This window comes from Corvus brachyrhynchos, unplaced genomic scaffold (assembly GCF_000691975.1).
Source record: "Corvus brachyrhynchos isolate BGI_N302 unplaced genomic scaffold, ASM69197v1 scaffold3, whole genome shotgun sequence".
Classification (NCBI taxonomy): Eukaryota; Metazoa; Chordata; class Aves; order Passeriformes; family Corvidae; genus Corvus; species Corvus brachyrhynchos.
The window spans coordinates 5,784,115-5,806,333 of NW_008237619.1; the positions used below are offsets into that span (position 1 = coordinate 5,784,115).

At 38.5% G+C, this 22,219-nt stretch overlaps 2 protein-coding genes across 13 annotated transcripts in view; both read left to right on the plus strand.

The window, feature by feature from the left end:
• Positions 1-9,847, plus strand: part of SENP7 (SUMO1/sentrin specific peptidase 7) — a 43,521-nt gene extending 33,674 nt beyond the window's left edge. For all 7 annotated transcript variants that reach the window (XM_017731853.1, XM_017731852.1, XM_008631721.2 and 4 more), the window contains 7 exons: positions 588-680; positions 1,495-1,691; positions 2,111-2,163; positions 2,480-2,517; positions 2,741-2,809; positions 5,393-5,543; positions 7,665-9,847. In XM_017731853.1, coding sequence (XP_017587342.1) covers positions 588-680; positions 1,495-1,691; positions 2,111-2,163; positions 2,480-2,517; positions 2,741-2,809; positions 5,393-5,543; positions 7,665-7,802 — 739 coding nt within the window. In that variant the 3' untranslated portion in view covers positions 7,803-9,847. The remainder of the gene's footprint in view (positions 1-587; positions 681-1,494; positions 1,692-2,110; positions 2,164-2,479; positions 2,518-2,740; positions 2,810-5,392; positions 5,544-7,664) is intronic.
• Positions 9,848-13,809: 3,962 nt separating this feature from the next.
• IMPG2 (interphotoreceptor matrix proteoglycan 2) overlaps positions 13,810-22,219 on the plus strand; it is a 56,535-nt gene continuing 48,125 nt past the window's right edge. For 3 of the 6 annotated variants that reach the window (XM_017731857.1, XM_017731859.1, XM_017731860.1), the window contains exons 1-2: positions 13,811-14,167; positions 15,525-15,785. In XM_017731857.1, the coding sequence (XP_017587346.1) occupies positions 14,095-14,167; positions 15,525-15,785 (334 nt within the window). In that variant the 5' untranslated portion in view covers positions 13,811-14,094. Of the gene's footprint in view, positions 14,168-15,524; positions 15,786-22,219 lie in introns of all 6 variants that reach the window. The other 3 variants (XR_001861244.1, XM_017731858.1, XM_017731861.1) reach the window with 3 other exon arrangements.

Consider the following 22,219-nt stretch of genomic DNA (forward strand, 5'->3'; position numbering starts at 1 on the left):
TCTGTGAAATGTTGGTTTCTATTTCAACTTGTGCAGACTAAGCTGAAACTCTAAACTTAAATATCTTCTCAGATTTTTCTTGTTCTCGTAGTATTGTGTCCTCATGCTTTGTCTGTAGAGCTGTAAATGAAACGTGGTCCAGCATTTAAATCTCAGGACTGGAGGGCATATGTTTGCACAAGACCCTGTGCAAAGCATTTAGCTTTTTCCCTTCAAAAGATAAGGTTGTTCAGATAGGTCTTCAAAAGTGGTATTGTGAAGCTTAATTCATGGATGTTTTTAAATTATTATAGACTTGTATTTACACTGACTAGTGTTTAGATGGTTTGCATTTAGTGTAGTAAACAATAATTGCAAGAAATCCATTCAAATCTATGAATGATTGTGGGTTTTTTCGAGAAGAGCTTAAGGTAGTTCAGAAATGGCTCATTAGTTACTTGGGCTCAATGGTGCTGATTTATTTTTAATCTGTCTAGAGTAAATGAAAAACCCATTGAAGCGCTGGGGAGATGTAGGAGTACTAATCCCTATGCCTTTTTATAACTAAAAGGAACAAAACCAAACAATTGTCACTTGTTTTTTTTCAGAGCGGCACAGAGAAGACACAGAAGAGTAAGAACATGGACTCGCCATATAAATATCTTCAATAAAGATTATATCTTTGTGCCTGTGAATGAGGAGTAAGTCTGTGTTTTCAACACCTTTTCTGATATTTAAAGATTCTAATATTTGAACATTAAGGTGGTAAAAATTTATGCCTGTAAGGGTGGATCATTGCACATGATAGATTAGATTTTGAAGTAGTAACATATGTGGAATGAGTAATTTTGGAGTCTGTTCAGAAGATAAAATGGTTATTCAGTTGTCATCTGTCAACTTTGTACCTTTGGTTTTTCTTTTACCGAAAATTGCTGTTAGGTAATTTTCAGAATAATTTGTGTGTCGTTATGATGATTCCTGTGCACTTCAGTAATGTTTCTATAAAGAAATCACAGCAACTCATAGTGTCAATAGATAAAAGTAGAACTTCCACAATCTGTGCCTTGGCCTGGTTGAATAACTGACCTGTACATGGAAATTCCTGTAAAACTGAATAGTCATCGAAAGGTACGTAATGTAAAACAGCTGTGGAAAGGTGCCACACCTTCAGCTATATTCAAAACTGGGATCACCATCACAGATATTAGTATTTTTTTTATTTTAGATTTTAGTTGGAATGTGGAATGGGTGCTCAAACACTGATAAATTGCTGTGGTGGGTTTCTTGGGGTTTTTAAAGGAATTGATACTTATTTTTGCTATTGTGCCACAATGCAAAGTAAAAAGTGAGTGAGAGGATTAGTATGAGATGCCATGAAAGAATATGCAACGATGGCTGTGTGTCACAGAACAGTTGTCCATGAGCTCTTAATATTATAAAAGCTTTTCATAACCTTTTCAGAACTCAATGTTAGAGTTTTGATGTGTTTTTCTCCTTCTCCCCACTGCTGGGCAGGTCACATTGGTACATTGCAGTTATCTGTTTTCCGTGGTTAGAAAAAGCTGTGTATGAGGAGTGTCCCCATCAGAATTCATTATCTCACTGGCCTCAGCAGTCTCCACTTGAGCCAGAGAGTGAGAACACTAGAACTGGTTCACTGTTCCTCAAGGATGAAGAAGAGATGGATGGTAACAGAAGTTCATTTTCTAAAGGTATGTAATCTTAGGAGAAAATTATGTCAAGCCATGAACAATTCTAACAGTATCTTAATCCTTGAAGGAGGGAAATTATGTGAAAGATAATTTCTAAGACTTCAAGACTGATTTAGTATGTTCTTATATTATCATGCATAGCAAGGACTGCAAGTTGTTTGGAATTCTGGAAAATACTGGAAGAGATATGTAAAATCAGTGATGATTGGAAAGTTATTTGGTTTCAATAAGAATTTTATCAGGAGGAAAGACCTTTGGTAACTGCTATTTCAACATTCAGAAGGGAAGGTTAAAAACTGGTTTATAAATTACTTCTTCACTTTCATATCTTGAATACTAATAATCATGAAGTTGAAAATAAAAATACTTCGCTTAGGAATTATTTTCTTAACATTTTTAAATTTGTTCTTTTGTACTAGATGGCAATGAAATTGCTGCTTCTGCTTCAGTTCTATATTCAGCTATTTCTAAAGTAAGTGCCTTTTTGTATTGACAGTGAAAACATGTTACTCAATTTCTGAAGGCTGCGAGACTTGACCAAGTGATTTTACATCATCTTTTTTTGCCGTAGTTATTGATGCCTGCATGGCCTGCAGCATGTGCAAGGCATTTTGAATTAGGATTGTCCTCCTATTTTCTCTGCTATGATTTCACCTGTGTTTAAAATCAATTTATCAGTCTACATTTCTGAAATGAGAGCTTCTCTAACTACCTTTAAATTTATGAAGATCTTTGAGTTTATAATGGTTGTTTTTTAAGATTTATTTTTATTTTTTCTTTTGTCTCAGATCTCCCTAAGTAATTCCAAAAAGCAGATTTGTAAAAGGTATGTTTCTGTTTTCTTTCTGATATTGTAACATTAAATTATGAAATTCTGTAGTAATTCAGTTATTGTCATAAAACCACAGCTGTAGGTACTTGTCTATTTTTACCACATTTTTTTAAGATATTGGTACTCTTGGGTGGGCTGTATGCAAACAAAATACTTCCTTCACTAGTGTTGGTAATGAAAGACTGCAATAACTTGTTTTTGTTTTTGTTGTATACAGGCCTTGTATAGGCTTCTTGGATTCCTTGAAAGCATGTTCTGTGCAGAAAACAGCTCAGGTTTTGAGAGAGTAAGTAACTACAGTTTCTACCTTTTAGCAGTAGGTGCTGCTGGTCATATTTCCATATTCAAAATACTTTTCTCTGTAAAGGTGTATATTTCTAATGGTAAAGGAAAATCCATGAAGAGTCATGACTAATGAAATTGCAATTATAATGCAGAGGCTTCCATGAAAAGCCTATCTGTGTTCTGCAACCCACATATAATGCAAAAACACTTAAAGTGGAGAGTGGAGAAAAAAGAAAAATAGAGCGGTTTTTTTCTGGTATTGTTTTTGTGGGGAGAGGATTTATCCCATCCAGTCTAGTAACTTAAGGTATTTTTAAGGGTAGAAAAACACTTTAAATGAATATTTTGAAATTTGAATGATAGTTTTCTAAGGGGCTGATGTTCATTTTTTTGATGGTGCTTACAGAATTAGCATTAAATCCACTCTTATGTGCAAAAATGTAGAAACTTGACTGAAGCTGTCTAAAAGCTTGATGTGTCAGTAGAGTTGTAGTGGAATGGTATTTATTTTGAAAAGTGAGCGTAAAAACATATTCAATTTTGTATGTGATAAGTATATAAGTATTGGAAGAACGTCCTAAAAACTTTCAGTACTTTTACACACTCCTAATGACTTTAATGTCTATCAACAACTTTTAAAAAAATTGTTAAATATCTGAAGCTAAATGCAATTTTTCTTTCTCTGTGGTATTCATTTCACTGAAAGGAACACAGATCTGCAATCCAAATACCACCACCTTCTTGTAAAAGTAAATTCTTCAAAATGCTATGTAAGGGTTATATGAGATTCAGAAATTTTTCTGAAACCATCTTTTCCCTTAATAGAGATTCCTCCCTGCCATGTATGTCTTGTGAGGAAGAATGAAATAGCAACTTCTATTTATTTATTTATTTATTAAAATCTCTATGGGATGTATTATTTTTGTGCACTGTGCCTTGAGCTATTCCTGAGGTTGAAATTCCAGAGTGTGGTTTCATGGAGTTTAGAGAGATGTCACAAAAAGTCAGAAAACCAGTGGAGAGCTATGGAGTTGTGAGATAAGGGGAGTTTGGGAAGCAAACCTCTTATTCCTTCAATTTCCAGTTACACCCTGAAAGCAGAAGTTTAAGGAAACTGGTGCAGGGATTCTGTGACATTTTCTTTTCCTTGAGTTGATTTTTGCTGTGTTTTGGGCAGTGGTCAGGCTCAAACAAATGAATGACAAAGTCTACAGTCATAGGTTATTGTGGATGCTCAAAAGCAGGAGCAGAGGAATTTTCCAGCTGCCTTTGCATTTTATGAAGTTTCTTTCTCATACAGCTAGCTGAGAAAACCAGCTGCTGAAGCACTTTGTGAAGTTTTTCTTTCTTATGCTTCAGCTGAGAAACAGTGAAAGATGGTTTTGTAAACTAATTCTGTTTCTTGTACCTGGGTTTGTTTTCCGGCCTTGTTTCGGTACTCTGGAAAAAATATTTTGAATGGGCGTTAGAGAACCTCAGCCAATCCCTCTAGGGGGTGGCTGGTCAAGGGACCAATCCATATCATGCTCTCTCACGTACCAAGATATATAACCTAGCATGTAAATAATAAAATAATTCCCTTTTCTCCTTGGATTTGGATTGTGTCATTTCTCGCCGGTCCTTGGTAAAACAGCGACAGGTTCTTGCAGTTCCTAGGAAGTGTGCTTCACTGAAATGTCTTAATCTTTGAATTGTTTCATGTTTGATGCCTTTCCATAGTTGCCATTTCCCCCAAAAGCTGTTTTAAGTGTTCTATATGTATTTTTATTCTCATGCCTGTAAGGACTTGGGGCTTTTAGAAACCAACCACAAGGTCTGACTTAATGCATATATATTTTATTCTCTTAAGTCAGACCTTATGTTTGATTAGCAGAAGCCCTGAGCCTTTGCAAGTCTGGCTAAAGCCAGGAGAAAAATATAGGCAACTATTGCCTTTGAAAAGGAAACCCTTAGGTTTTCAATCCCATTTCTGAAATCAGCAGCCAGCCCTGAACGTGGGGTCAGTGAGTTGCTACTGAAGCACAAGAACAACAGAAAAGCCTAATAACAAATAAATCCTAATCACTATATAAGAGCTTTGTTAAGGTTTTCAACAAGTCTTTAAATACCTTGGGCACTATTAGATTGCAAGGGTTATATTGGTGCAGTTGTAACTGAAGTTTTTTGTAAGGTGAGTTTTAAGGGGGGTTTAATGGTTTGCTTAGGTTGAGAAAACGCTGCTGGCCTCTTAGAATGAAGCCAGGAGAAATATGTGATGGCCAAGAAAATTATTCCTTTAGTTAAGGTATAAAAATATATTGGTATCCTAATAGCTTGTAGAAACTCTGCACAAGTAGCTGATTTTAAATGACATGTATATTTGTTTTGTATGTTGCTTGTTGTGTGGTAGAAACGCCTCTGAGTGCAACAGAATATTGGAGAGTGGAAATAGTATATGAGTTTCTTTCACAAATTCTGTGAAATAATTTGGCTAAAGCTATTTTAGCTTTTTAGCCAACTTGGAACAATATTGACTAGTGTCCCAAAAGGCATTGAGCTTGGGAGTTATTTCTCAAGTATTTCAGCTGTTTGCTTTCTTCTGTAGGTACCTTGAAGTGGAATGGGAAGCTAAACGAAAAACACACCGGGAATTCAGTAAATCCACAATGATTGACCTGTGTCCCAGAGTGCCTAAACAAGATAACAGCAGTGATTGTGGGGTCTATTTGCTGCAGTATGTGGAAAGCTTTTTCCAGGTACAAATGCAAACTACCTTCTCCTTTCCCCCAAAATTACCTTAAACCACAAACCCTATTTCTGAGCAAAATAGCCAGATGCAAAAAGGCTGTGATGCAGTGTCAAAAGTGTCAAAGCCATTTGAGAAAGAGATGAAACCCATTCTTAAGTAATGGCAGGGATCCTTCTGTCTGGTTTCTCATGTGTGTCTATCCTCAAATATTTCTGACCTCATAGTTTAATGTTGCTTTGACATTGACACATGCTGACTATTTGGGTGTATTTGCAGCCTTTTTAGTGTCTGCACTCCTGCCCTACAGATGTTACAAAAGTATCTTTGCATCTCTTCTTGCAGTATCTAAAACTTTGTCATTGGTCTTTGAGTGGGTCTGCAGGCAGCAGCTTCTGCAGAGAGAGGGAGAGGGGGAATTTTTAAAAGGGAATGTGAAGAGCTAAGGGAGCCTCTTTTTCAGCACATACCTTTAAATATCTGCAGATCCTGGGCTTCAGGCACTGTCTTCTAGGGTGTCCCCAAGTCTTCCTGCCCCTGATCAGCACACTGCCCTTTGCTCTGTTGTGTGAATGGCTCTCCTAGTTTGATGCTTGCGTGTGTGGCTTGAATTCTCTGAGATTCCTGTGCATGCAAAGCCTTGTGTGAGGCCTTGGGCAGTGAACAGGTTTTTCTGCTGTAGAACAGTTTGCCATTCCAAAGCACCTGTACACAGGTACACCCAGTGTGGGGGTAGATTGGAGATCTGTGTGCATTTTCAGGGCTGTGATCTTTTCGCGGTCATGGGGATGTTGTGGGATGCATCATGTATCTGGCAGGAGGCTACAGTGGATAGATACAGGCTCTTTGGAAAGTACAGGCACAGAACCGAGGAGGTAGAGCTGTCCTTGATGTGAGTCAGCTGGAAAGCATGGATCTATGCCTAGGGTTGGGTGAGGAGCCATCTGAGAGGTTATGGGTAGTGACTAAAGAGCAGAGTACCATGGGTAGCTGTGGGCATCTGCTGTCAGCCACCTGATCAAGAGGAACAAGTGCACGAGGCCCTCTTTGGACAGGTAAAAGCAGCCTCACATTCACAGACCCTGGACCCTTTGGGTGACTTTAACTTGACAACTTCCTGGAGAGTTCCTGACCTGAGTGACAGGTGACCTCGTGAGGAGAGGTGCTGTGCTGGAAGCCAGGAAGGTCTGGTTGGGGGCATAAAGCTCCAGAAGTTCCTTAAATCCCCAGCCATTCTGTGGTTCTGTAATAGATGGGTTGAGCTCTTGTGTAGGTGGAAAATTAAATTACTTACCAAAGCTTTTGAACTGCCCATTCTCTAACAATGAGGACTTGCTCCTCTTGAAAAAGCAAAGCTTGGGACAAAGTGGTTGTAACTTGTCGTGAGCATGCCTGCACTCATAGACTGCAAATCATGATGTGTTCTTTGCTTTACTGTTTCAATTTATCGTATATTACTTTATTCAAAGGAAGGAGAAGATGAAATATAAGCATGGCAAAAGAATGAGGAGGGAAAAAAGAAACAAAATTGGTTTTGGCAAATCAGATGTGTTGTTGTGATCTTAACTGCCAAAGTTGCCAGCACCTCTCAACTGTTTCGTTTTGCTATCCTCTTTCATTCCAAATTTTCCCCTTCTCATGTCCTGAAAGTGTTATCAGTATTCTTACTTTTTGTTGTCTTCTTTCAGAGAGACTAGCTCACAACAGAAAAACCACATGCCTGAGACAACTAAATCTCAGCATGCCTTAACTACTGTATGCTTGATTCTTTGCTATAGTGTGATTGTAATTATGTGTTTTGTGACTAACAAGGGACAGATGCATTTTAGATATCAAAAGTATGTCTACTTTGTCAAAATACATGAAGTCTGCCTTTAATATGGGTTAATACTGATGTATCTTTAAGAGAAGTGATGATAACCTGTTTGGTGTTTACCATGGGTACCTTTTGGTAAGGGCACATATATGTCATTGTGACGAAGGAACTGGAATTTGACTTCAAAGGCTGTCATTCTTGTATGGAAACTTGTTTGTACCTCCTTGATCTCAGCAGCAGTGGAAGGGTTTGAAATTCTTTCTGAAAGTTGTGTTAGAAAATTCATGCCATAAATATTCCTTTTTCTCTTACCAGAATCCCATCGTTAATTTTGAACAACCGCTGCATCTGGAGAATTGGTTCCCTCGTCAGCTGATCAGAAGCAAAAGAGAAGAAATTCGAGACCTGATCTTGCAACTGCACTTCCAACAGCAGAGTGGCAGCAGCAGCTAATGAATCCAATAAATGGCAGTCGTGGCAAAGGACATTGCTGTATAAAATAACTAACTGGAACTCTGCTTAGTGGTGTTTGGTCTCTTCCTGCCTTGCAAGGAAGACAAAAAAAAAAAGGCACAAGGAGTACTTTTTGTTCAGCATGTATTTATTTAAAGATTTTTTTTTTTCACTGGTGTTGTGTGGTCTGATATGCTGGGATGGGGAAGGGAGGAGGTTGTAGATAAGAGTGTAAATATGTAAGTTAAAGCTAATGCCATATGGATTGCTAGTTGATTCTTTACTTGGAATATGAAAGCTGCTTACAGGTATATGCCACAAGGATGTAAAAATACTTTCATCTTTTGGAGCCTGTTCTCTATAATTCCATATAAACATGGATCATCATGTAGCGGTCAGGCCTGAAGACAGGATTTGGATCCTGTATTGTCTCTTGATTTTGCAGCTGATACAGATAGAATGAATACTATGTATTGTTTTACTTTAAGGATTTAATATTGACTCTCTTCAGAGATGTATTTTTTGTTTTGTTTCTGATTATATACAGAAGTAATCTGCATGTGTCAGAAAATTCTGCCAAGATTTGAGCCTGATGAGTTTTGATTATTTTTTTCTAAATTATTTTCCCCTTTCCTAGCATTTTCATAAAAGTGTATTTCCATGAGTGGAAGATATTTGCTCGAGAGTGACTGCTGATGTACTTTAAAGTCTGGAGTGTATTTTTTTAAGTTTTTTTTTTTTTTCTTATCAGATTTGAGAAGCAAACTTGCTCTCAAAGTACATACCAATACAGTATGGGTAGGCAGTAGATTTTTAACTCTGCTCACCTGATTTTGGGGAATAATTCCTACAAATCTTAAGGCATCACTGCATTAGCAAGGCAAGCAGGCTGTTGCTTAACGATCTCAAAAGTCTGAGGTGTTCTACTGAAAAATAAGGTCATTAAGATATATGATTTACATATAAGGCAAACAGGATTTGTACCTTGCTTAGGAGAATTGAGTAAAGATGCCTGAATACTGAGTGTTTGAACTCAGACTTGCTTTGATAAACTAGCACAAGTTTATCATTGTCTTAATTTGTATTTATGCAGTTTTTCCTTGAACAGTGATCACATTTTGATGTGTGCACTTTTTTCTGTACTCACTGCACGATAGAAGGTGACTGTTTTAAAAGGATGCTTTGTCCTGTTCCCTGTTACTTAAGTGTCATGTCACCCTTCAGAAGGACTGTGTCAGATAACCACCAAAACCACATGTGTCATAAAACAGTCTACAAAACCAGAGCTCTTAAAGCTGGAAGTACAATAGAGAGTTAAAATAAAAATTGAGGGCAACCCAAAGATATGAACATTTTTATGTCATTGCAGAATTCTCAGGGCCCCTTCCCTCAAGACTACTCTGAAACCTGGCATTTGGCAAATCCAGTTATTATTTCAGGTTTGTACAGTCATCCAACACTCCTCCATCCCCCTCTCTTATTGTTTCTCAAACTGGGAAGCATTCTTTCTGGGGGAGAGAGACAATTCTAAAACAATTTGCTGAGCACAGTTACCTTCTGTATAGCTGTGAGCAGCCTTGTGCAATGACTGTATGTTTTTTGGTTTTGTTTCTACTTTAATTCTGTAGTTTGTCACTACCCCTTCTTCCCCTGCCCCCCAGCATCTTCCCCTCTCATCCCAGAGTTTGTGTCTTTCAGCACCTAAATCACAACACCAGCATTACTTACAAGAATAATCTGTGTATTTATTGTAAAACAAAAGATAAAATGCAGAAATATGTTCCCTTTCTCTACACCTTTCTTAATTGAATAATATTTTCAGTGTTCCCTTATGAAAAACAGTTTGGGCTTTTTCTTATGGTGTAGAGTTAGGTTTTATCACCAAGTGATTTGTTCTTTTTTAGATACTTAAAAAGCAAAATAATGTATGCAATTTTCTAAATTGATTTTATAACACAAAAGGATTGCCTTTTTAGATTTCTTACATATGTGCTATGAGAATGCCAATGCATTTGATATTAAAATTATCTTCAGAAGCTGCTGAATATGGTTGTTACCATTCTTTTCCCAGCTGCTGCAAGTAACCCACGAGTTCAGTTTAAGACAGGCCATCTTACTGCTTTTAGGGTATATACACAGCATGTGTCTCTTCACCTACGTCTCACCCAGTGATTATGGGACCATCAGCCACAACCCACCCCATTCCAGCTATTTGCATTTATCAGGTATGTGGTAAGTGCTAGGAAGTGTCTGTGGAAGAAGCTACATTCCAGGTATCTTCATGTTTCCTTCTTATTTGCTAGAACTCCCTAAAGTTAACAATTTAACCAGACGGACTCATGGACCTTTTTGCACAGCTCCTGCATTTCCATTTCCTGTATTAAGCCCTGTCTAACTGAAATAGTGGAGTGACGTGATATTTCAAAGCAAACCAATCTCTGTAAGGCTCTTTACCCTAAGCTGTGTCATTTTTGTTTCAAGGCAAACAGTTGTACCCGAGGTGTTAAATGTGCCTGTCAGTTTCTTTAAAAGAAACTGCTGCATTCTGTCTGTGTGGGACATTGAGTCACGGAGATCTGCTTGAGGTGCTGCTGGCAAGCACAACACAAGAAGCAAGGCATAAGAGAAGTAACTTGTAGGAAGTAAATCTGCCAGGAAAAAATCTAAAAAAAGTCACCTAGTTCTCATCAAGAGCTGGAGAAGTGAATCTGCAAGTGTGATTTTTGGTTCTTTTGTTCATTTTTTATAAGTAAAAGGGGCCTGGTGTGTTTTAGCAATGGAATTGCAGGCATAGATTAATTGCAGTCCATCACGGCTTTTGTGGTACTTGCCTCCTGGAACTTGACCCTGAGATGAGCTTGCAGTGCTCAGTAAGTACTACACCTTAGAAAATAATAAAAACTGGAAAGCCACAGTAGTAACACTTTTGCCTTGGTTAGGACCGAGAAGCAGAGTATTGCTTCTGGCACCTATCCCTCCACCCCCCCAGAAAAGAAACCCAAACAAACAAAAAAAAAAGGTAACTGTTTTCCAGATGGAAAAGCAGGAATTGTAGAATGAGACTTGAAAAGTGCCAGGATTGAAAATGTGTTGAATAAAACCAATACTAATAGTAATAATTCTGCCCAATTAAATTGAAGTTGGAGTTTGAAGTTCAAATAGAAGCACAGACACTGGGATCATCTTTGACTGTTGAACAAGGTAAGAGATTTCTGGTCAACAGTTCAGAAAAGGAGGAATGCTGGGAGTAAGTTTACATTACATGGACAGAGTTGATAAGTGTGAGATTAATTTGGTTGACCTAACTTCCTAATTTTTCTGCTCAAAATACTTTACAATACTTTATGATGGAAGAGGTGGCAGTACAACAGGCTATGGTCGGCTGAATTTGGTCAGCTGGAAGTTTAAACAGCCTCAGAACTTGTTTATTTTTGGGAGGTGTTCACCAGAGAGCTCTTCAGGAGCACAAGCAAGAAGTGCTTGGCACTTTTCGCATGACAGTGAATGCTTGGCAACAGCAACCACAGAAACTGAACAAGGGAAAAGGCTTTGTCTAACCTAATTGTCTCTGCTAAACTGATTGGGAATTTTGTTGGTGAGTCCTGTCAAATGCCATAAAATCGGCTTCTGTGTCGTCACAGGAGACAAGTTAGATTAGATTCTGGATATTAAACCATGTGAGCTTGGAGATAGTGGGTATCTGCCATGATGTGGCTCTTTACTAGAGGGATGTTCATTAAAGTATTCCTTTATTTGGCATTCTTTTAGTTACACCTGGATTCAGCTTTTTGAATAAACTGCATTTGAAAAACAGGGACATTATTTAGAATGACATGTATGCTGCAGCAGTATTTCAGGGAGTGTTACCCTCTAAAGAGCTGTAATTCAGATAATCCCATTTGCTATATGAAAATACATGTAATTTCTTCTCAGAAATGCAAACTGTCAGAAAACTGTCTTTATTTTTGGAGGTACTGGGGTGACCTTGGTGTGTTGTGTCACTAGAATTACACTTTCCTTGTTTTCTCATTAAGCAAGAATGTTTTTCATTAATAGTTTTGAACAGATACAACTCGGCTGCTCAAAATGAAGTATTACACATTTTCTGATACAAAGTGTTACTTTAAAGGCTTTCATCAAATCAAGGAAAGAGTTAATTTTCCACAATTATTTTGAAAATCTATTGCAAGAGTTGTTTTGCTTGTTTTAAGAAACTTTAAATGATTGTGCTTTTAGTTATGCCTTGCTATTATAAATGTAGGAGATTTTCAGCTGTTACAAGTCTACATTTCAGTGCTGAAATCATTGAATATGAAATTGACAGCAAACTAACACGAATAAAACTGAATTTACACTTTTAAAATATTTTATCATACAGAAGCTGACATAGCCATACCATAGAAAACGAATTTTGACAGAGATGGTTTTAATACTATTCCCATTCTGAGTGCCTTTGAGTACTTCATTGGCGAAAGAAACAATACTGTAAATCTAAAAAACTGTCCAGGAAAACTTTTAACTTGGTTTCATACTTTTACTGAAGTATGTGTTCTAGCTTTTGCCTTTATAAGCATGTGTAGTGTTTCTAATCTTGATCCAATTGCATTTTTGCAGGACAATGCAAGCAAAAGCATTCATAACATTGAAAGTATGAGTCTCTGCAGAGGATCACAAAATAAAGGCTGGTCTGTGTTGAGTCCAGGATCATAGTAAAGGTTCCCAAGCTAGCTCAGAAGTTGTTCTCTCTACCCAGAGCTGCTAAATAGGACTTTGAAACAGTTTCTGGGCACCAGTGCAGTCCTGTCCCTGTGCTGTTCCGTGTATAGCTCCAGCGTGGTGCTGCCAGCATCATGGTTATCTTGGCAGAGCCTGACTAGGTCAGCAGTGATGGTTTGATAGATCCAAAATGTCTGATTGTAAGAAAACTGGGGGTGTTCAAGCAGCTCAGTGGTTAAACTTTAGGTGTAATTTAATAATTTTAGGGTGGAGAAGGGAGAACCAAAGAAAATATGTTGCTGTTTTGAAAAATATCAGCTGGAGTCTGTTAGATGTCAGAAGACAGAGCATAGAAACAAAGGTCATCTTATTTGATTCCTGTGAGTGTTGTATGTGTAGTACTGCTGATAATTCCTGATATGTGAATTGCTGACAGCTAGGAGAGAAAAGTGAGCACTGCGCTGCCTAAGGAGCTCTGTGTTAAAGCTCTGCAGACAGACACCTGGGAATCCAGCTTTGAAATACTTACACAAAACCACTACCAAAAATAGTCACTTCAGCCAAACCAGTGGTTTGTTTAGAATGATCTGAACACAGTAACCAGCAAGTCCTGAGTAACACCATGCAGAAGACAGCCCTGAAGGAGATTTCCTAGTGGTCTGAATGCAGTCTGCCATTGCAGGACAGCTTCCATACACATTTCCACAGTGAGCTGACCCTGGACAGGATGGGAACTGAGAGTGCTGCTGCTTTCCTCTACTCTGCCCTTTCTGCCATTTCCTTAGCTGATCATCTCTTCAGGTATCTTCAGGTAACGTCCTGCTGCTGCTCATGTCAGGTAATACCTGAACACAGAGGAAAGAATCACTACTTGCCCTGGCTTTATCTTTGGAGGAAGCACTGCTTTTGGGATGCAGGGGATAGTGGTGTAACAGCACAAGACTTCCTCCTTCAGCACAGACTCGGCAGCAGCCTTGTAACCAGAAGAATCAGTCCCACAGAGAGGTTGCTTCAGTGTTTATGTATGCCACTGTGTTTAAGCCAGTCATACATTTATATATGTGTGTATATTTGTACAAGCAGAAGACAAAACACACTGAGACTTTTTACTGGAGATTAGTGTGCTCCCCCTGATGTTCTGTGGTCAGTAGGATTTTTAAAAAGAGCAGAAATTGAAAGGCCAATGAAAAGTGTTGTTAATTAAACGTGGAAGGTGCTGTCCTTGTTTGGACTGTCTGTTAATGGTATGAAAGCCCTGGTAAAGAGCTTAGCTGGCCAGATTAAAATTAAAAAATTGTGTCAGTCCATCTGCTAGCTCCAAGGAGTCTACTTCGATCACCTTTTCTTGTTTCTTCACTAAAGCAGAATACTGTCTTTGAAAAGAACAGTGCCAGGATGTCTTGGTTGACTTTTTTTACCTAATGCTTTCTCCAAAGATAATGTGTGACGTCAAGACATTTCCAAGAAGGGCAATGCTCTTGGTTGGTTCAAGGCTACTGTAAAGACAACAGCTCTCTTGCTAAAAGGGATTGGGGGGTTTTGCTTTTATAATTTTTTTTTTATTACACAAATAAGTATGTTTGGCTTCATTTGGAAAATCTTTCTTTGCCTTCCGGGAATGATTAACACAGATCTTCAAATAGTTGCAGGTAATGCAGACATCTTTCTTACGTTCTCGTTTACAAATTTAACTATAGCAGTGTGTAGAATTAAAAATATCTCTCTGATTTAATTGTAACAAAGGGGGCTAATACAGAGAAATGTTTGTTCAAATCTGTGCTGTGATAGCAGTGTAAATATGGAATACTTTGAGTGATGGCCAGGTGGTATAACTGCACAATTGTCTTGTTTTGAGTATAGAAGTAGCTATAGGAGGCAATTTTTTTTCAACTTTGAGATGTTAAATACTGGTAATTTTTTTTCAATTTTTATTTTCTTTATTAATTTTGTATTAAATCTTAAAAAGTAAGGTTCCATCTTCTGCTTTTGGGCACTGAACATGTGTCAGTTTAGGTAGAGATTGGGGGTTTACCTTAGTGACATTTTTAGATGTTCTTTTCTGCCTCTGATAGACCGTCTGGTGATTTTCTGCAACAGTGCTCATTATTAATATACTATCAAATAGCCATGCCTTTCACCTTTCATAAAAGTCAAAGGTCTACTGACTTTGAAGTTCCAGAATAAACTCATAATCTGTGGGATGAGAAATGCCATAGAGTTATTACTATTCTTTCTCTAATAAATGGTTGGTTGTGATTGTTTTTCAGGCACAGTTTCCAAGGAAAAGGGAGAAAAAGTGAAAGAAGTTGAGCTAAATAGTTTTAGATCAGCTAACTGTGAAGGATAGAAAATTAGACTGTCAGACTAAATCTCAATATACATGTTCTTACCTCAGCTGTTTCCTCAAGTTTCTTCTGGAATGATGTGGAACAACTAATATAAGAGGAAATTACAAAAAAACAAAACCAAAAAAGCCCCACAAAACAACAAAAAAACAGATACAACAACAAAAAAAAACACCCAACGTAAAGCTGATGAGCCTTTTTATTCCTCTTTTTTTTTCCCCTGCTCTAGAAGAGTAGGGACCTGCCTCAGTGATGAAAGGTTAACTGTCCTTTCAAACAACTTTCTTTTTACAAGCTATAGAGATGGTTCTTGGGGAAAGAAAGTATGGAGTAGGATTATTTCTCTGTTTTACTTCTGGCCCTGAAAGCTTCTAAATACATGTTTATTTACAAATATAGTCCCATTGACCTCAGCCTAATGACAGAAGGGAAGTTAAACACAAAGCAGTAGAATTCAAAGGGTTAGAGCCTTACGCTATGTTACCATTTGATGGGATACTGTAAAGAGCTTAAGGTTGTTGATAACATCGCAGTCAGAGACAGGTTCTGTTAACAGAAAAAAGCACAGCAATGTCCTTCAGAGACTACAGAAGTGGAATGAAGATACTAATGATTGCATCATTATCTCATCAGAGAAATTTGTGTGGTTTTAATTTCACAGCAGAAGCTTATTCAGCTGCAGAAGGAGGACAGGCTGAAGAAGTTTCACCAGCCCCTCAGCTCAGTGACTGGCAGCTGGCAAACCCTTCTCTGCCTCCTGGGTTGAAAAAGCCTAACAGCATCATGGATGCTGAGCAGTTCCACAGGCATTTGCAGTTACGAAGGAAGCGGTCCATTCTGTTCCCCAGTGGAGTTAAGATCTGCCCTGATGAATCTGTTGAGCAGGCTATTGCCAACCATCTGAAGTATTTCAGGCTCAGAGGTAAGTACATCTCGTGGGTAATTGATAAGGAACATTCACTTATAAAAAAGTTTAATTAAACTTTTAAACATAGTAAATATCAGGCTGTAGGAAATACATTATTACTGGAAGAAACTTTTCTGTGATAATCTTGCTTATGAAGAGCTGGTCTGGGATAAAACCCACTGTCTGTCTACACTCATATAAGAACTCTTGGTCCCTGAAACCACATTGTTTACTAAAATAATCCTTTCTCAGAACAGTTTGAATGCTGAGAAAAACAGGTGCTATGTACAGAGTAACTAAATAGCAGAGTCTGTTGGGTTTATTTAGTGTTCTTAAAGTGCCAGTAGAATTCACTGAGGCATCAGTCAGAAGAGTCAAGTCACCTCAGCCACGTGACTTTTGGCTCTGGCTGGTTGTGTGAAATGCAGTGTGTTTTGTGTAGGAAGCCAATCTCTGTGTGTTGGGCTGTAGTATAATAGACAGGAAGCCTTTCTTTTAAAATGTGGAAGTTGGTGTGACAGAGCTTTCTCTGAAGAGCTGCAGTATTCCCACTGACATCTTTCACCAGATGAAATATTACAGTAACATGATGTATTTCGAACCCTTCTGTCTGACAGCATTGGAATGGGGCATCACAGTCACACAGCACTTTCTGCTCTGTGTGTCTGTACTGCAGCATTCAAACAATCTGTCATTATCTTAATATGTTTGTACAAAACTGGCAAAATTACAAAGAGCTGCTGTCAGAGGAGAAGGAAGGGTGTTCAGAGACTCATGTTTGATGAGATTTGATTACCTATAGAGAAACTCTCACTGGTGACAGTTTATTTACTTAGACAAGTGAAAAACAATAGCAACCAGGAGTTGCTTAGTGTTTACATAAAAGTAAACATAAACAATGTATTTGGAGAACAAAGTGGAATTATATGGGGTTTTAGAGCATCATTCAAATATTAATTGGGCCCAGCTTGCAAGGGATGTTGACACTGATGATGATGCTGATGGTTTGACAGGCTTTGCCAGTTTCTTATTTCCACCCAATAGGACTCAACTGTTCTCTGTTTGCTCCAAATGAATCCACATATACCATGGGCTTTAACTTCAGTCACCCCTCACTTACCTGTGGTAGGGGTAGATTAGGGCAACACCAACTAAGCAAAAGTGTGAGTGATAATAAAGAAGAAAGAAATCTGTAAATTAGGTTGCAAAAGTATATTTAGGTCTTAATAATCCTAGGCTGAACCAAAAATCCACCTAGTCCATCTGTTTCCTTACTGGATTTAACAGCTTCCACAATCCACAAGGTTTCCTTGAGCAGAGAGGCTGTGACTACCCTTAGTGCTTTTAAGTCAAAACTTTTGAAAAAGATCTCTGAAAGGAGAAGAGGTGACTTTAATTAACAGCAAGGCATGCAAGGTCTGGTTCAAGCAATTTGTCATCTTCATTCTGTCAGCAGAAACTGCTGTTCCAGGAGTGTTGGGTGGTGTCTAATGATGTCTCGAGTAGGCACCTGAGGTGATGTAAGTTAGCGAAGAACTGTTTCCCATGGGAGAGACCTCACACTGGAGCAGGGGAAGAGTGTGAGGAGTCCTCCCCCTGAGGGGGAAGTAGTGGCAGAAACAGGCCCACTCCCCCATCCCCCTGCACCACTGCAGGTGAGGAGTTAGAGGAAACCAGGAGTGAAGTTAAGCCTGGGAAGAAGGGAGGTGAGGAGAAGGTGTTTCATGATTTGGTTTTATTTCTCGTTGTCCTGCTCAGATTTGATTGGTAATAAATTCAAGGAATATCCCCAAGTTGAGTCTGTCTTGACAGAATTTGGTGTGTGATCTCTCTCTGTCCTTACCTCAACCCAAGAGCCTTTTGTTACATTTTCTCTCCTTTGTCCAGCTGAAGAGTGGAGTGATAGAGCAGGATTGGTGGGTACTTGGTATCTGAATTCAGTGTTACTGAGTTACATGCAAAGCTTCTAGTAGCCATCCAAATTGCCACAGTCCTCTGTCAACAAAATAATCCTAGGAAAAGGTGGGGTCACTGTTTAACACTCAGAGACCAGCCACTATGAGTGACTAGGAAAACAACTGACCCCAGAAGGGAATAAATATAAATGTACACAGAATCTGCTGATTTTTCAACCTCAGTGTGTATTTTTTAGAATCTTTTTTTAATTCTGTATATGTTGAAGTAAGAAATTACTTCAATATCAATATATACTTTCTCTGGAAAGGATGGTTTTAATATAGTCTATTCTTTCCTTGGTTTTGCCTTACTGCCAGCAGTGCAATGCCACTACCTTGGAAGGAAAGGTTGATTGCTATTTTGATCTAAAAGCTTGTTAGAAAATCAGAAAAGGTTTGCATGTGCTGCTTATCCAGGCTGTTTGTTCTATCTGTGTCAACCTCAGAAGCAAACAGGTGGGAATATAATTACCTGTCTGTAGCTCCTAGCTTTGTTTACTTTTGCTAGCTTGCAAAATCCTCTCTAAGTGTTAAGAATGACAGATGAACATTCCTGTCATAGGCTTTAAGGAAGTGCTTATGTCATATTGCTGCAGGCTTAACAGTGTACAGCTTTTTGTTTTCTGACTACAACATCTGGATTGTTTGAGCCTTAAAAAGATACAAGATGAAGAATACAATAAATATAAGCCATTAAAAAATCAAAGTGGAACAAAATGTGGGGATCTGGAGAAAAATCAGTGTTTTCTAAAACAGCAGTATCACCCTTCAACATATGGAAGTCCAATTAATGGTATGATTATTCACTGGTGGTTTTATTACTGTGGTATTCAGAAGCATCAGCCTAGAACAGGGGTGGAGTTGTACTTGTTTTTCTACACCTGAAATCTAAAAGAAAAATTTCTGAAGTGCTGCTTTATTCTTACAGTCAATCACATGCAGAACAGAGTTTTGCAGTAGCAGATGATACTATTTTCACTCTTTTGAGACAAATCCTGGATTATGATTGTCTCTGTACTGCCCAGTCTCTGTATCTCTTGTAGCTGTATTTGGAGGTTACTGTTGTCTGATTTTCTATTTCATTTTTTTCAATATGGGGATGGAAATCAGTCATAGATGTTTACAGATTTGGTACTGTAGGCCTATGGGTTGGGTCTTAGGGTGTTTTTAACTGATGTCCTTTTAAATGGTGTAGTGTTATGGTTGCTGATGGAAGAGTCTTATAAGTGTAATGGTGATTCATGGCTAGACTGCTGTGACAAACACAAAGGGTGTCCAATGGGCAGCTGGAGATTCCACAAAAATTGTTGTGGAAATCTAATAGTGGGATTTCAGACAGTGAGTGGTCTAGACATGATAATGTCTGTTATGATTTTCTTTGCTGCTGACAGGGAAATGGTAGCCCAAGCCACAGGTAAATTAAATTTATTATGTGAAAAATAGCCATGCCCACTCAGACCAAGTCTGTTGTGACCAGTCACTCTATGCAGACAATTCAGTGAAGCTCTCCATTCTCTGTTGTGAAAATTGTTGGTAGAGGATTGTAGTAGACTTAGAATTTGAATTAGCATGTAAAACAGAAACAATATAAGGATTACAAGATAGCATGGCTTGTACTGTTCACCTGTCTCATGCCTGTTAATTGGGTAAAACAAATGCTGCTGGATTTTGTCACCATGGCTCAGGGTAATATGCTTCTTTGCCACCTCTGAGATGTAATTACTCTGGTGGCTACCTTTCCTAGCCTCTTTGCAATTTTTCCTACTGTGACCCTCTTTCTTAAACTATTCAGTGTATGCTCATGAGTACTTTTTGGTTTTGTGAGCACTGATCCTCTTTTCACATGAGTAGACCAGATAGTCTCTCTGCCAGAACTGTTCTTGTCAGCCAGAGCTTCAGATAAGCTAAACATCTAAGGACAGCTTTTACAGATACTGACCAAACAACGAAACAGATGGTATTGCAGTGGGCTGTACCTGATGAGACACATGGGCATTTCTGAACTTTGGAAAGAATTCCTGTTTCTCAGGAATTAAATTCTATGCATGACTGTAGTCCTTAGACTGGGCATAGCACTATGCTTGCTCATTTTCCCCTTTCTTCAGTCCCTTCAAATCTGTTTACTGAAACATTAGAAATAATGATGTTATTTTCTGCCTATGAACATAGTTAAGAGTAAAGTTTCAATTTGATACAGAAATCATAAATGTTACAAGTTATTCAGATCTTGCTAATGACGAAGGCAAAGAGCCAAAAGTCATAAAAACTACCTGGCTAAATAGAATACATTAAATAATGAATCTAGCTGGGTGAGCCTTTTTTCCCTGTTTCTGCCCCATCCCTGGCACATATTACTTATAGCTCATACTCAGCAATTAGTTTCTGAAGTTTATTTGTAGAAGGTCTGTCTCCCTCTATGTTTGAATTTTTAGATGCCAGCATATGCTTCTGAGAAACTTGACTTTTTCCATGAAGCACACTTGTTTGCACTGAAATATTATTGGTGAGAATAATTTATTTGCTAGATTTTAGTATGGTAATGTTCAAATCAAAAATCTTTCATGTGAATTAGCTAATTCACATTCAAGCCTTTTTCGTTTAAACCCTTTGTTTCTTTAATGTATCTTTTAAGGGTTGCTTTAAGGGTGTTATAGGCCATAGACAGTAGCATTGCAGCAATAGATGAGTGATTTCTTTGCATGTGTGTATTAATTTAACAAAACCTTTGCAGCAACGACCTCATAGGAGGTATCTGTCAGTGTGACTGTAGTCTTCATCAAACCCCTCTGCCATTAAGCTGTTCAGTTGTGCAGAAATTATTAGAGAGGAGGAGGAGTTGGTCTCATGTTGCCTCAAAATAGAATATTCAGCCTGATTCAGTGCTCCTAGTCACCATACACGGTTCAACTCTTAAGAAGCACTAATGAGATTTAATTGGGATTAAACTCCAGCACTGCCCACTTACACAAATGGCCAGAAAGCCACCCTACCCCCTACAGGGTGCTCAGTGCTGTCATGTGGTGCCTCTTCTGTTAACCTCAGAAATCCCTGAGCACACACTGAGTGTAATAGGCTAATTGTCTCCCGTTTGAGAGATCAATGCATCCCCAGTGGTACAGCTTGAGCCACAAGGATGCAGTATCCAGGATGCTCCAGGTGTGTGAGGGGTAGCCAGGCTGGAGAATTTCAGAGCAAGAGAAAAGTCATTTAATTACATCACAGATCTTAGCTGGAGGTTTTGAAAACAGTGACGATGTCTTTAGGAAAAGATGCTTCAAATCAATTTTTTTTCACTCCTTCCTGCAGATTAGTAGGACTGAAAAGAGCTTGTGTCTGCCTATGAGGAATTTTTTGGGTTGAAACACAATTATCTTAAGCTTTTCAGGATATTGTCTATTATTTTTGAGTATTGCTTGAGCATAGACACTGCATTTGACGTAGATAAGCTCCCAAGGGCTGGGTGTTTCTGCTTTTGAAGCAGATATGCTGACAGACAATTCCCATTGGAACTGTCTTATGACATGTCTGGCTTTCTGAAGCAGCCTTTGAAACCCGCCTTGGCCTTTAAAGGTTAAAACATTGCTTACTTCAAGTGCCTGTGACACCTGGCTCAAGTAGAAGCTTGCACAAGGGCATGGACCAAATGTGCTGATCTTTTAATTTTATCCTACCTCCTCTTTCACCTGAAGATGATTATTTCAGTGATGAGTTAAGTGACTTCTAATTTGTGAAGCTTTTCAGGATGGGGAGTACATGGAAAATGTAGTATATGCATGCAAAATATACTTTGGAGACAAAATGCAGAACAAGCCATGTGATTTGCATTCTTGGTTTGAATTCTGGTTTATTGTGCCAGTCGGTTACATTTCTTCAGCATACCTGTTCTTTTTCCTGTAGTCAGCTGGACCTGATCATATCTCTTGTAGCAGGGAGCTTCTCTTTATCTCATAAACCTTCTTTTTTTTTTTTTTTTTTTTAAACACTTGAATTCTTTGGTGGAAAATTGCAATGTAGCCGAGGGATCAACTAACATTAAAATACAAGTTAGTTATTACTGCAGCCATGGGATGAAGGAAGCAATTTTCCAGAGGAGCTTACCTTCCCACTCACATGTAGCTTCAAGACTCTTAGCTCACTGCCTTAAAAGATTGATCTCGATTTTATGATGCTTTTAATCAGTATTGTTTGCTGGGGATTAGAGGCCTCATCACAAATCCCGTCTCCTCCAGGGCCTGGTGTTGCTAATGCTGTCCCACACACCTGTGCGCTGTATCAGGCTAGTGAAAGTTTGGTGTGAGATCCAGACATGAAGAGCAGCTCTTTGCATGTGGCCCAAGGGCAGAGATGCTCTTCAGGTGGCAGTGGCAGTGCTGCTGGGTCTGCTCAGCAGTTCTTCCTCATGCTGGCAGGCCTGTCTGCTTGGTCGGTTTTTTAAGAATTTTGTAGCTAGTCTTAGAAAACTAAATCCTGGAAAGATCATAATGCAAAATGCAG